This window comes from Pongo pygmaeus, chromosome X (genome assembly GCF_028885625.2).
Source record: "Pongo pygmaeus isolate AG05252 chromosome X, NHGRI_mPonPyg2-v2.0_pri, whole genome shotgun sequence".
NCBI classification, from domain to species: domain Eukaryota; kingdom Metazoa; phylum Chordata; class Mammalia; order Primates; family Hominidae; genus Pongo; species Pongo pygmaeus.
The window spans coordinates 24,283,927-24,297,070 of NC_072396.2; the positions used below are offsets into that span (position 1 = coordinate 24,283,927).

Here is a 13,144-nt window from a genome sequence, read left to right on the forward strand (position 1 = left end):
AAAATCAATTAGAGAACCAGCAATAATTTGAAACTAAAAGATAAATCTGTAGTATTTCAAATACTGTGTTGAGTTTATGTGTTTTTCCTAGCACTTCAAAATATACATTCCAGTTATAGGAAATTAACTATAGCAATCCTCGGTCCTTCAATAACTAACTGATCAAAACCAAATATGATTTATATGAACATGCATTTTAACTTTCATGAAAAATGGTTGATTTTTCTATCAAACAATTATGGACACACCATAAATTTGGTGTATAATTACAATTAAATGTTAGAGAACTGCAAACAACAACCATTAGTAACTTAGTCTTATTTTTTATTTTTTCCTCCTACGTTCCTTGAATAAAAGAATGGACGGGGCCGAGGTGGGTGAATCATGAGGTCAGGAGTTCAAGACCAGCCTGGCCAAGATGGTGAAACCCCATCTCTACTAAAAATACAAAGATTAGCCTGGCATGGTGGGCGCCTGTAATCCCAGCTACTCGGGAGGCTGAGGCAGAGAATCGCTTGAACCTGGGAGGCAGAGGTTGCAGTAAGCCAAGATCCCACCACTGCATTCCAGCCTATGCGACAGAGTGAGACTTCATCTCAAAAAAAAGAATGAACAGGCCAGGCACGGTGGCTCACACCTGTAATCCCAGCACTTTGGGAGGCCAAGACAGGCAGATTACTTGAGGCCAGGAGTTCGAGACCAGCCTGGCCAACATGGCAAAACTCCGTCTCTCCTAAAAATACAAAAATTAGTTGGGCATGGTGGAGCATGCCTGTAATCCTAGCTACTAGGGAGGCAGAGGTTGCAGTGAGCTGAGATCCTGCCACTGCACTCCAGCCTGGGGCGACAGAGCAAGACTCCATCTCAAAAAAAAAAAAAAAAAAAAAGAATGGACAGAAAGTACCTCAAATAGTACATGGACTATTGATGCTCACTGACATAAAATAATTACTACTAGCTTAATCAGTGTAAGAAGAGAGGCAAGTACTGACGGCCAAGAAGGAAAAAATTTTAAATTTTACCTACATATATATTTATATACACACATAATATAAATTTATTTGGACCCTTTAAAAAAGCCACAATTTTAATTATAATGAATACTCCTAGTTTAATAAAGACAATCCATAGTTTACATATCATATTGGTAATTGAAATTAACTTTAATTAAGCATGGACTAACAGGATCCCTCGAACATAACTATGGACTAGGAGTGTTTACTTGGTACAACTAATGGGCCCATCTCTTTTTTTCCATGCCTTCAGAACCTACACACAGGAAGTGGAAATCGCCTAACTAAAAGAGTTCAGTCCTCAAGGCTCCCAGGAACAATAGTTCAAAATCTGAATGTGACTTCTACCTGAAGCTATTAATATTATGCAGCTATCCTGGTCATTTTGTCAATGAAATGTTTATGAAAGATCTACCTTTAATATGCCTCATTTGCTCTAAACTATCACTCTATATACCTTTCAAATAAAAGTAAAACAAGGTTTTTTACCACATAGGCATAAAACAGAGACACCATGCTTGCCTTCATGAATGTGGAAGATTCCCTGTTTCTTGCGGTTCTGGGGTCCTTGGGTCAGTCCTCTTCCAGGAGTAACCTGCCCCTTGCCCAAGGCAGAAAGCCTATAAAACAAGATAAAACACAGAGTAGATTCCACAGCTTCTTCCCTGGCAACCCTTAAGACCTGCCCTCCTCCCAGAGTATCTGGCCATATCACCCTTAGTATATATTGTCTTGTAGGAGTCTGTAGTTGTTTCACAAGTGTATGTACGTTTTCATGAGGCCACTCCATAAATCATCTCTCCCACTAGAGTAAACATTTCTTGAGAGCAGAGACCAATTAGGTAATTATCTACAAAATAAATAAAAGATGGCAACTAGGTTTAATGGATTTATTATTGGTCTTTCTATTTTATTAGTTTCAGAAGTCCATAATCGATTTGGTAAACAATTGAGCAAACTCATTACGAACAATTTATTCTGTTCTTTATTATCACACCATATTTCCTCAATAAATAAGATAAACCCAATTATAAAGTAAACTTTGAAAACTGAATTAGCCCTTTCCAGATGCAAAGAAAGTATTTATTTAACTTACGCAGAAATTTTCTAGAGTCCCAACACAATAAAATAAAAGCTATCTACTGGCCACGGTGGCACAGGCCTGTAATCCCAGCACTTTGGGAGGCTGAGGCAGGTAGATAGGTTGAGCCCAGGAGTTCAAGACCAGCCTGGGCAACATGGCAAAACCCCACCTCTACAAAAAATACAAAAATTAGCCAGGCGTGGAGGCATGCACCTGTGATCCCAGCTACTCAAGAGGCTCAGGTGGGAGGATCACTTGAACCCAGGAGGTCGAGGCTGCAGTGAGCCAAGATTGCACCACTGCACTCCAGCCTAGGCAACAGAGTGAGACCCTGCTTCAACAAAATAAAAAATAAAAGCTGTCTACCTAAATGTGCCTAACCTACTCTCCCAAAATAAGTTGATTTTGATTCATTATCGCTTAAGTGTTGACTCCTAATCACACAATATTATGTCAGGGGTAGCACACAGGCAATATTACAGATTAATAAACTGATCTGCGAGAGCACAGTTGAAGAAGGCAAGGCACTGAATAGGTCAAGAACCCCGCAGGCCAGGCGTGGTGGCTCATGCCTGTAATCCCAGCACTTTGGGAAGCCAAGGCAAATGGATCACTTGAGGTCAGGAGTTCGAGACCAGCCTGGCCAACATGGTGAAATCCTGTCTGTACTAAAAATCCAAAAATTAGCTGGGTATGGTGGCAGGCACCTGTAATCCCAGCTACTTGTGAGGCTGAGGCAGGAAAATCGCTTGAACCCAAGAGACGGAGGTTGCAGTGAGCCGAGAACACGCGACTACACTCCAGCCTGGGCGACAGAGCGAGACTCTGTCTCAAAACAAAAACAAAAACAAAACAAACAAACAAAAACCAGAACCCCAGATACTGTCACTCATTCTAGTTCAATTTACTAGTAAATTCTCACTACCTAATGTGGGAATAAGCAATGACTAAGAACAAAAAAAAGAGATATTTTTAGTTTTCTTTAGAGACCAAGCTACTATAGGTTTCTCTTCTGAATGACAGCATTCAGAGAAAGCCTCTCAGTATTTACAGTATTCTGTAAAATCTACATGCAGTTTTGACACTGTGCTGTTAGAACAAATCCTTATCCTTTCACCAAGTCAAATCATCTAATTGCACAGAACACAGAAATATGAGCACATGCTCATTGGCTAATTGAACTTCTTAGTCACCAGGCATCTTATTTGGTTGCAACACAATCCCTGCTGGTCCACTAAGACCAAAATTCTTGCTGGAGGGTTTGGGATTTTGGATCTCTGTTTATTCTTCAATCACACAGCTAACAAGCCTCTCTCTTATATATTTTAACTTCACTTTTTCACGATAAATATTCAATTCCTGTACTTTTGTATGCAGATTAATATTTGTCTTTTTTTTTTTTTTTTTTTAGACGGAGTCTCGCTCTATCGCCCAGGCTGGAGTGCAGTGGTGCGATCTCGGTTCACTGCAAGCTCTGCCTCCCAGGTTCATGCCATTCTCCTGCCTCAGCCTCCCGAGCAGCTGGGACTACAGGCGCCGCCACCACACCTGGCTAATTTTTTGTATTTTTAGTAGAGACGGGGTTTCACCGTGTTAGCCAGGATGGTCTCAAACTCCTGACCTTGTGATCTGCCCACCTGGGCCTCCCAAAGTGCTGGGATTACAGGCGTGAGCCACCGCACCTGGCCGTCTTTTTGTTTTTGACCATCTAATCTGGATTTTCTCAGAACATGATTTGAATTTTCCATTTTTTTTCATTATTTTGTTTTATGTATCTTCTATAGGTTCATATGCCTTACTGAAGGAAACAGAGTAAGTATTCCTTCATTCTTCCATCTCAGAAACAAGCAGCCAGGCATGGTGGCTCACGCCTGTAATCCTAACACTTTGGGAGGCCGAGGTGGGTGGATCACCTGAGGTCAGGAGTCCGAGACCAGCCTGGCCAACATGGTGGAACCCCATCTCTACTAAAAACATAAAAATTAACCAGGCATGGTGGCGCACACCTGTAGTCCCAGCTACCCTGGAGGCTGAGGCAGAATCACTTGAACCCAGGAGGCGGAGGTTGCAGTGAGCTGAAATGGCCCCATTGCATTCCAGCCTGAGCAACAGAGCAAGACTCCATCTCAAAAAAAGAAACTAGCATTCTACAACTGAATATATCTGGTTTTAAAGAACACACTGGAAAAAGCTAATCCTTTCTATTGCTACCATTAGCTGAAAGAGCAAAAAAATCATGACCCCCAACACATTAATAGCAACTATAATAGATACGTTAAATGTATCCAACATAAGAAATGGGATCTGATTCCGAATGGCTAAATACACTGAATACGCATCACTAACAGGAGCTATATACCAGTCTCACATACCTGAATACATACACATACACAGAAATTGTTTTGTTACACTAAGAAGCAGCATTTTCTGAAGAGGGATGAAAATCATTCCATCCTGCTTGTGTGAGAGGCAATACAGTATAGTGGTTAAGAGCCCAAAGGCTGGGTGCAGTGGCTCATGCCTGTAATGCCAACACTTTGGGAGGCCAAGGCAGGCGTATCACTTGAGGTTAGGAGCTTGAGACCAGCCTGGCCAACATGGTGAAACCCTGTCTCTACTAAAAATATGAAAATTAGCTGGGCATGGTGGTGGGCACCTGCAGTCCCAGCTACTTGGGAGTCTGAGGCAGGAGAATTGCTTCAACCCAGGAGGCGGAAGCTGCGGTGAGCCGAGATCGTGCCACTGCACAGTGAGACTCTGTCTCAAAAAAAAAAGAGCCCGATCATACTGCTTGTAGCTGAGTGACCTTAGACAAGTTACCTAACCTCCCTGATCCTCAGTTTCCTCATCTGTAAAATGGGAATAATAATACTACCTATCCCATAGGATTGTCAAAAGGATAAAGGAATTAACACATATTAAACCCTGAACGGCACATCTAGAAGAGCATGTCTAATATACTGACAAGTCCTCAAAAAACTCTAGCTACCATTATTCCAGAAAGTCATGCTTCTCCAAAGTCTCCGCTAAAGATCAAAAAGAACCAGGCTGGGCACAATGGCTCACGCCTGTAATCCCAGCACTTTGAGAGGCCAACGCGGGAGGATCACTTGAGACCAGTGTGGGCAACATAGGGAGATCCCGTTTCTACAAAAAAATTTTAAAATATTAGTCAGGCGTAGTGGTGCACATTTGTGGTCACAGCTACTCAGGAGGCTGAGGTGGGAGGATCACTTGAGCCCCGGGGAGGTCGAGGCTGCAGTGAGCCATGATCGCACCACTGCACTCCAGCCTGGGTAAAAGAGCAAGACTCTGTCTCCAAAAAAAAAGGAAAGATAGCTTAAGCCGGGCACTATCATGGACCACTGCCAAACATAGAATCAAATAAGGAGAGAAAAGAAGGGAGTTAATGAATACAGAGAAACACTTGGGGCAATTTATTTGGAAAATTGTGGTCCTAGAGCCCCATTGCTTTGCATGCCGCCTTAAGAAATTTGGAAATACATTCCTGTGGCACAACAAAGGCATAATTGGAACACTTTTTTTAAAATGTTGCTTATACCAATAGCATATTGGTAATAATAAATCTATATCATACTGTCAACATAGTATTCAAGAGTATTCGGGTAATGGTAACTTTTTTTTTTTTTTGAGACAGTCTCACTGTCACCCAGGCTGGAGTGCAGTGGCGACATCTTGGCTCACTGCAACCTCCACCTCCCGAGTTCAAGCAATTCTCCTGCCTCAGCCTCCCGAGCAGCTGGGATTACAGCTGTGCACCACCATGCCCAGCTAGTTTTTGTATTTTTAGTACAGACAGGGCTTCACCATGTTGACCAGGCTGGTTTTGAACTCCTGACCTCAAGTGATCTGCCTGCCTCGGTCTCCCGAAGTGCTGGGATTACAGGCGTGAGCCAACGCACCTGGCATGTAATGGTAACTTTTCACTACATTTGGTATCCTATTTACTGATAATCTGATGGAAACTGTGGACCTCGAGCTGGCGTGGGAAGGGTTGGAATACATTTTTGCTCACACACACAATGGTATATACTATTTCAGGAGGCGCACAGACCCTTTTTGATACCCCCAGATCCCCCTATATTTGAAGATTCTGATTCAAACCAACCTCCTTAAGAAACTGAGGCCCCAATTTCAGATGACTTTCCCCCAGTGCCAGTCAATAGGCACACCAGCAGAGTCCAGATAGAGCCCAGTTCTTCCGATCTCCCCCAAGACATGCACATACACAAACACATACACACACACACACACACACACACACACACACACACACCCCCCGCACTGAGGTGGAGGAGGTGGGAGAATGGTTTTAATCAATACTCAACACTTCAGTACCTCAAGGTTACTGGCTTATCTCCTGATAAGCCCTCAGGAGTCTTACTTATAGCAAAACCTCTAGGCCTTTACTGTGGAGAGGCCTTTGCAACACTCAAATCCCAGGACCTTGTGACTGAACCTTTCCAATCAAAGGAGATCAAGAAACTCAAGGCCTCCATGGCCCACCTAGGGAGTCACAAAAGTCACCCTGGCTCAGCCCTGGGTCCCAAGCTTACAGCAGTTGGCAAGGAAGAGTGTGCAGTGCAATAACAGGCAATACTACTCATATGCCCTCCACTCTGAGGAAATAACCTCTATTTAGAGACTAAACAAAGTCAGGTGCCTCTTGCAAGTCTAAAAAAGAAAAGAAGCTACAAAGGTTGCCCACCAGTCAAAGAACCTAATCATCTCAGTCTATATTCATTTGTGAACCCCTCCTCTCACTAGACACTAAAAGATTATCCGCTTAAGGTTCAATAGTTTTTTGTTTGAGACAGAATCTCACTGTGTCGCCAAGGCTGGAGTGCAGGGGCACGATCTCAGCTCACTGCAACCTCTGCCTTCCGGTTCAGGCGATTCTCCTGCCTCAGCCTCCAAAGTAGCTGGGACTACAGACGTGCACCACCATACCCGGCTAATTTTTGTATTTTTAATAGAGATGGGGTTTCGCCATGTTGGCCAGGCTGGTCTCGAACTCCTGGCCTCAAGTGATCCATCCACCTCAGCATCCCAAAATGCTGGGACTACAGTCGTGCACCACCACGCCCGGCCTCAATAGAATTTTCAAGAAGGGAACACAGGGTTATGAGAAAAAGCACTTGAACAAGACCATGGAGCTTTTGTAGAAGACCTTTCACATTGCAAGCTAAAGTCAACTGTGGCCCCTCTCATAATAACTTTTAGTCTGTCTTCAAATAGTTTAACAAAGGTTTTTTGTTTGTTTTTAAGTACTATAAACAAGACAGAACCCTTACAACTGAAAACAAAGTCCCCAGGAACAGTGAGATCCAGGACCCCCAAGAGAACTGATGGGGTTAATGTGAGTCAAAAGCACTATGAGTCACATCAGGGGGACAGGCCCACTGGCAGCGAGATAACTTCAGAAACTGGAGCAGGTGTGAGCCCCCTGGGATGCAGCCAGGCAGAAAACTTGGAAAGGCTGGCACGCTCGGGTGAAAGGGATTAGGGAGAGCCAGACACGCTCTGGAGTCTAAGGCCCTCAGGCCTTAACTGTGCCAGCCGGGAAGATTACATATACAAAAAGGCATCCTCCCTTACCCACGTGGCCCAATCAAAGCACCCAGCCTCTTATAAGGGCTTTGCGGCTCATTAAAGATAAAGTTCAAATCGGCACCAGGGCCCTAGACGCACAGTCCTAGGGTCCTGGGAGCCAAAAGGTACCCTGCAATCTCTGCCAATGTTACAACAAACTTAAGTCAGAGCCCAAGCAGGTCAAGCATTTAATCCTAAAAATGTTCTCCAAAGGAGGATGAAGGACTAGAGGTAACATAGAACTCCAAATACTATCTTTCTGACAAGGGGCTACCCCAACGCGGCTACCAACCACACCCCGGATGAGCAAGGCGAAAGGAATTTTAGGGAACACCCAACTTCCTCCCTTAAAAGTGCTGCTTTGCTTTTTAATATCAAACTCAGTGCTAGAAGTCACCAAAGCGGGGGCGAGGTTCTCCCAACCAAAGGCCGGCGGGCTCATGTCCGGCCGGAGTCACAGTGGGCGAGCGCTCCTTATCATCGAGCCCAAATGCCCATGCGTGGCCCACTTCTTCCGCCGGGGCCAGCCCGAAGCTCTAGGGGAAGACGGTGGCACCCCAGGCTACCGCCCTGCCAGCCCCTTCCACGCCCCGCCACCTACCGCAGTGCTGCCCGCCTCATTGCGCTAGGCTGCCGTGCGCGCGATGGAGAACCAGGCCCCGCGCGCTAGTCGGCGGAGGGAAACTGAGGTGATAAAAGACGCACGAGCACCAGACCGCGCCCTTGCTGAGGACAGCCCGGGAGCCGGACAGCGGTGTCCGGGGGCGGGACGGCGGCGTCCGGGGGGCGGGGCCGCGCTGTGCCGGGGCGGGGCCGCGCTGTACCGGGGCGGGGCCGCGCTGTGCCGGGCGGACCCTACCCGTTCATTGGCTGGAGGCTGGAGTCCGCCTCTGCGGAGCTTCCCACTCAATCAGCTGTGCGGGTCGTGTTGCTAGAGCGAGGACCGGTCTATTCTCGGTTGAGTAAACGAACCACGCAGCAACGCCAGGGCGTGACGTCGAGAAGAGGCCCGGCTCTGCCTAGTGGAGCTTGTCTCCTTTATCCTTGATCCCCGCGCCTTGGCTCCGTCTGTTCTTGCCCTTGGCTGCACATTGGAATCTCCTGGGCAGCTTAACAAAATACTGATACTTGGCCGGGCGCGGTGGCTCACGCCTGTAATCCCAGCACTTTGGAAGGCCTAGGCGGGCAGATCACCTGAGGTCAGGAGTTCAAGACCAGCCTGGCCAACGTGGCAAAACCCTGTCTCTACTAAAAATACAAAAATTAGCCAGGCGTGGTGGCAGACGCCTGTAATCCCAGCTACTCGGGGGACAGGCACGAGTATCGCTTGAACCTGGGAGGCGGAGGTTGCGGTGAGCCGAGATCGCACCACTACACTTCAGCTTGGGCGACAGAAGGAGACTCTGTCTCAAAAAAAAAAAAAAAAAAAAAAAAACTGATGCTTGAGACCCACTGGCTGGAGATTCTAGTTTAGTCCTGGGTGCGGTCTGGGCTTCGGGATGATGTCTAAAGGTGCCCCCAGGTGACGGCTAATGTAACCAAAGGCTAAGAACCACTGACCTAACAGGAAAAAATTGTTCCTCTTCTCTTCTCGGCCTGACCCCTAATGTTTGACATCTTGGCCGAGCTAGAGAGATTCAAGGCCAGAGAGTTTAAGATTATTTCACCCTATGATCTAATTCTCCATTTCTTTCAATGAATTATTATTGAGCTGTTTGCATTGTGCGAGGCACTATCGCAGAGGTTGGGGTTGCAAAAAGAAAAAAGGACAAAAATCCCTGCCCTTAAGGGGCTTGCCTGTTGGTAAGGAAGGAAAACAAATCAACAAACAAGTTAGCAAATAACATGATCTCAAATATGGTAAAGCGGTTTAAAGGGGAAATAAGGTAATGAGTGGGGATATTTTGAGAATATAAGCAAGTCTTGCTTTGCCTCTAAATATGGCAATTTCCTAAAAGGCAAGGGCCATATGCTTTTTCGTAATACCCCATACTTAGTAAAAATGTATTGATTTGAATTAAGCTAGCTTTCTGTTTTGAATCACTTCATGAGTTACACATGGAGCATGGTCTTTGGCTTTCTCTTTCTACTGAATTTTCCCTGCTTTTATCAATCTCACATCTGGAAGACTCCCCTTTTAGCCTACAAGGATCTCTCCTTCATTTTTGTTCACATTGTCTGTACCTTTTCAGTGATTGTCTTGTTGGTTTTGGGTCAGCCATATTTCTTTATACTCTACCACACCTAACACAGAGGGCAATAAATATTGTATTGAATTATACTATTTTTGTTCTTCTTTTTACTTGAACTTTTCTTTGAAGCAATAGGAGGCTCAGGGAGAAAAAATAAGTACAAGAGAGAATTTTTTGTAAATGGTATAATAGGTAGGTACAGTTTATAGTTTTTCCTGCAATCAAGTCACCTTCCATCAATTTCCAAATTATAAAGACACATTCTCATCAACATAATAAGCACCATCGATTTTGGCTGGAACAGCTGAAACCAGGGACTTAATGCCATGCAGATGCCTTCTCTCTATTGCTTATCTTTGCTTTCCTTTGCATACTGGCTTCATTCTTTTTTCTCTCTATGTAATGACATTCTCCATATGGCAATAGAAGCTCCTGAACTTTACATCTTACAACCACAGCCACACACATACAGACTGACTGAAATTTCTATGGCCCAAGTACAAAAAAGTTCTGAGAAGAGATTCATTGGTCCAATTTGGATCAGGTACACACTCCTGGACTAGCCAACTGTGGCATCAGGGTAAGGAACCCTTGCCCTGACTTACCAGGAACCCCCTTACCCAGACTCATGGCCAAGTACTGGGTCACAATCTAATAACACGGCTATTTCTGTAACTGTACAGATGGGGATACGGAGCACCTTCTTAGAAAAGGAGTACCAAGGCTGGGCGTGGTGGCTCACGTCCGTAATCCCAGAACTTCGGGAGGCTGAGGCAAGTGGATCAACTGATGTCAGAAGTTCAATACTGGGCTGGCCAACATGGTGAGACTCCTGCCTCTACTAAAGATACAAAAATTAGCTGGCTATGGTGGTGGGTGCCTGTAATCCCAGCTACTCAGGAGGCTGAGGCAGGAGAATCGCTTGAACCTGGGAGGCGGAGGTTGCACTGAGCTGAGATTGTGCCACTGCACTCCAGCCACGGCAAAAAGAGCAAAACTCCATTTCAAAATAAATAAATAAATAAATAAAATAGAATAAAATTAAAAAAAAGATTAAAAAACCACTCTAAAGATAAAGAGGCACAAACATGATAAAAGGAAAAATTCACCATGAAAATATTAATATAAAAACTTTGAACTTGCTTGCACCCAATAACGTAGTCTCAGTTAAAAATGCATTGATAAATTTGACTTTTTTTTTTTTGAGACAGAGTCTCACTCTATTGCCCAGGTTAGAGTGCAATCGCACTATCACAGTTCACTGCATCCTCAATTTACTGGACTCAAGGAATCCTCCCACTTCAGCCTGCTGAGTAGCTGGGACCACATGTGTGCACCACCATGCTCAACTAATTTTTTTAATTTTTAGTAGAGACAGGGTCTGCCATGTTGCCCAGGCTGGTCTCAAACTCCTGGACTCAAGGGATCCTCCCACCTCGGCCTCCCAAGTGCTGCGATTACAGGCATGAGCCACTGCACCTGGCCAAACTTGACTACTTTAAATTGAAAGACTTCCATATGACCAAAGACACTATTGACAAAAAAGTATCCTAGCCACAGATTCAGTACATGTCTGTAACAAAAATAACAAAAGGGGAGGGATTAGAATAATGAATTATATAAAAGGGCTACTACAAATGCATAAGAAAAAGAAAAACAAAACAATCAAAAATGGACAAAAGTCAGCCCAGCGCGGTGGCTCACATCTGTATTCCCGGAACTTTGGGAGGCCAAAGCAGGCAGATCACCTGAGCTCAGGAGTTCAAGACGAGCCTGGTCAATATGGTGAAACCCCAACTCTACTAAAAATACAAAAAAATTAGCCGAGTGTGGTGGCGGGTGCCTGTAATCCCAGCTACTCAGGAGGCTGAGGCAGGAGCATCACTTGAACCCGGGAGGCAGAGGTTGCAGGGAGCTGAGATCACGCCACTACACTCTAGGCTGGGCAACAGAGCAAGACTCTGTCTCAAAGAAAAAAAGGACAAAAGTCATCAGTTAGCATTTTACAGAAGAAGAAAAATATATGGCCAATAAACATATGAAAAGATCACTATCACATTAATCAAATTTAAACCATGATAAGATGCCATTTCATGCCCATCAGATAAGCAAAACCAAAAGGTCTGAAAATATCAACTGTTGGTAATAACAGAGAGCACCAAGAATTCCCATTCACTGCTAGTACAGGTTGTAAATTGGTATGCTCACTTTGGAGAGCAAGTTAGCACCATTTCACAAAGTTGAACACGTGTATACCCTGTGACCCAGCATTCCAGTCTTAGGTAAATACCCTACAAATTCTTGCTCCCATACACAAGGACATACACAAGAATATTGTTTCAAACAACACTGTTTGAAATGGCCAAAGAAAAGAAAAACAAGGCCAGGCGGGGTGGCTCACGCCTGTAATCCCAGCCCTTTGGGAGGCCGAGGCGAGCAGATTGCCTGAGCTCAGGAGTTCGAAACCAGCCTGGGCAACATGGTGAAACCCCATCTCTACTAAAAATACAAAAATTTAGTGGGGCCTGGTGGCAGGCACCTATTATCCCAGCTACTTGGGAGGTTGAGGCAGGAGAATCACTTGAACCTGGGAGGTGGAGGTTGCAGTGAGCTGAGATCATGCCACTGCGTTCTAGCCTGGGCAACAGAGCGAGACAGACAGGAAGGAAGGAAGGAAGGAAGGAAGGGAGGGAGGGAGGGAGGGAGGGAGGGAGGGAGGGAGGGAGGGAGGGAGGGAGGAAGGAAGGAAGGAGAAAGAAAGAGAAAGAGAGAAAGAGAGAAAGAGAGAAGGAAGGAAGGAAGGAAAGAAAGAAAGAAAGGAAAGAAAGAAAAGAAAGAAAGGAAAGAAAGGAAAGAAAGAAAAGAAAGAAAGAGAGAGAGAAAGAAAGAAAGAGAAAGAAAGAAGGCAAGAAGGCAAGAAAGGAAGAAAGAAAGGAAGAAAGAAAGGAAAGGAAGGAAAGGAAGGAAGGAAGGGAAGGAAGGAAGGAAGGGAAGGAAGGAAAGAAAAAGAAAGAAGGAAGGAAGGAAAGAAAGAGAAAAGAAAGAAAGAAAGAGAAAGAAAGAAAGGCAAGAAAGCAAGAAGGCAAGAAAGGAAGAAAGAAAGGAAAGGAAGGAAAGGAAGGAAGGAAGGGAAGGAAGGAAGGGAAGGAAGGAAGGAAAGAAAGAAAGAAAGAGAAAGGAAGGAAGGAAGAGAGAGAGAAAGAGGGAGGGAGGGAGGAGAAAGAAAGAGAAAACAAATCTAA

The 13,144-nt window shown here is 44.9% G+C and overlaps 1 protein-coding gene across 3 annotated transcripts in view; it reads right to left on the reverse strand.

Moving 5' to 3' along the window:
* The window catches only part of ACOT9 (acyl-CoA thioesterase 9), a 39,362-nt gene extending 30,851 nt beyond the window's left edge, over positions 1-8,511 (reverse strand). Inside the window, exons 1-2 of one of the 3 annotated variants that reach the window (XM_054472060.2) lie at positions 8,312-8,511; positions 1,536-1,633 (exon numbers count right to left, since the gene is read on the reverse strand). In XM_054472060.2, the coding sequence (XP_054328035.1) occupies positions 1,536-1,633; positions 8,312-8,331 (118 nt within the window). In that variant the 5' untranslated portion in view covers positions 8,332-8,511. The remainder of the gene's footprint in view (positions 1-1,535; positions 1,634-8,311) is intronic. The other 2 variants (XM_054472062.2, XM_063660181.1) reach the window with 2 other exon arrangements.
* Between the last annotated feature and the right edge of the window lie 4,633 nt (positions 8,512-13,144).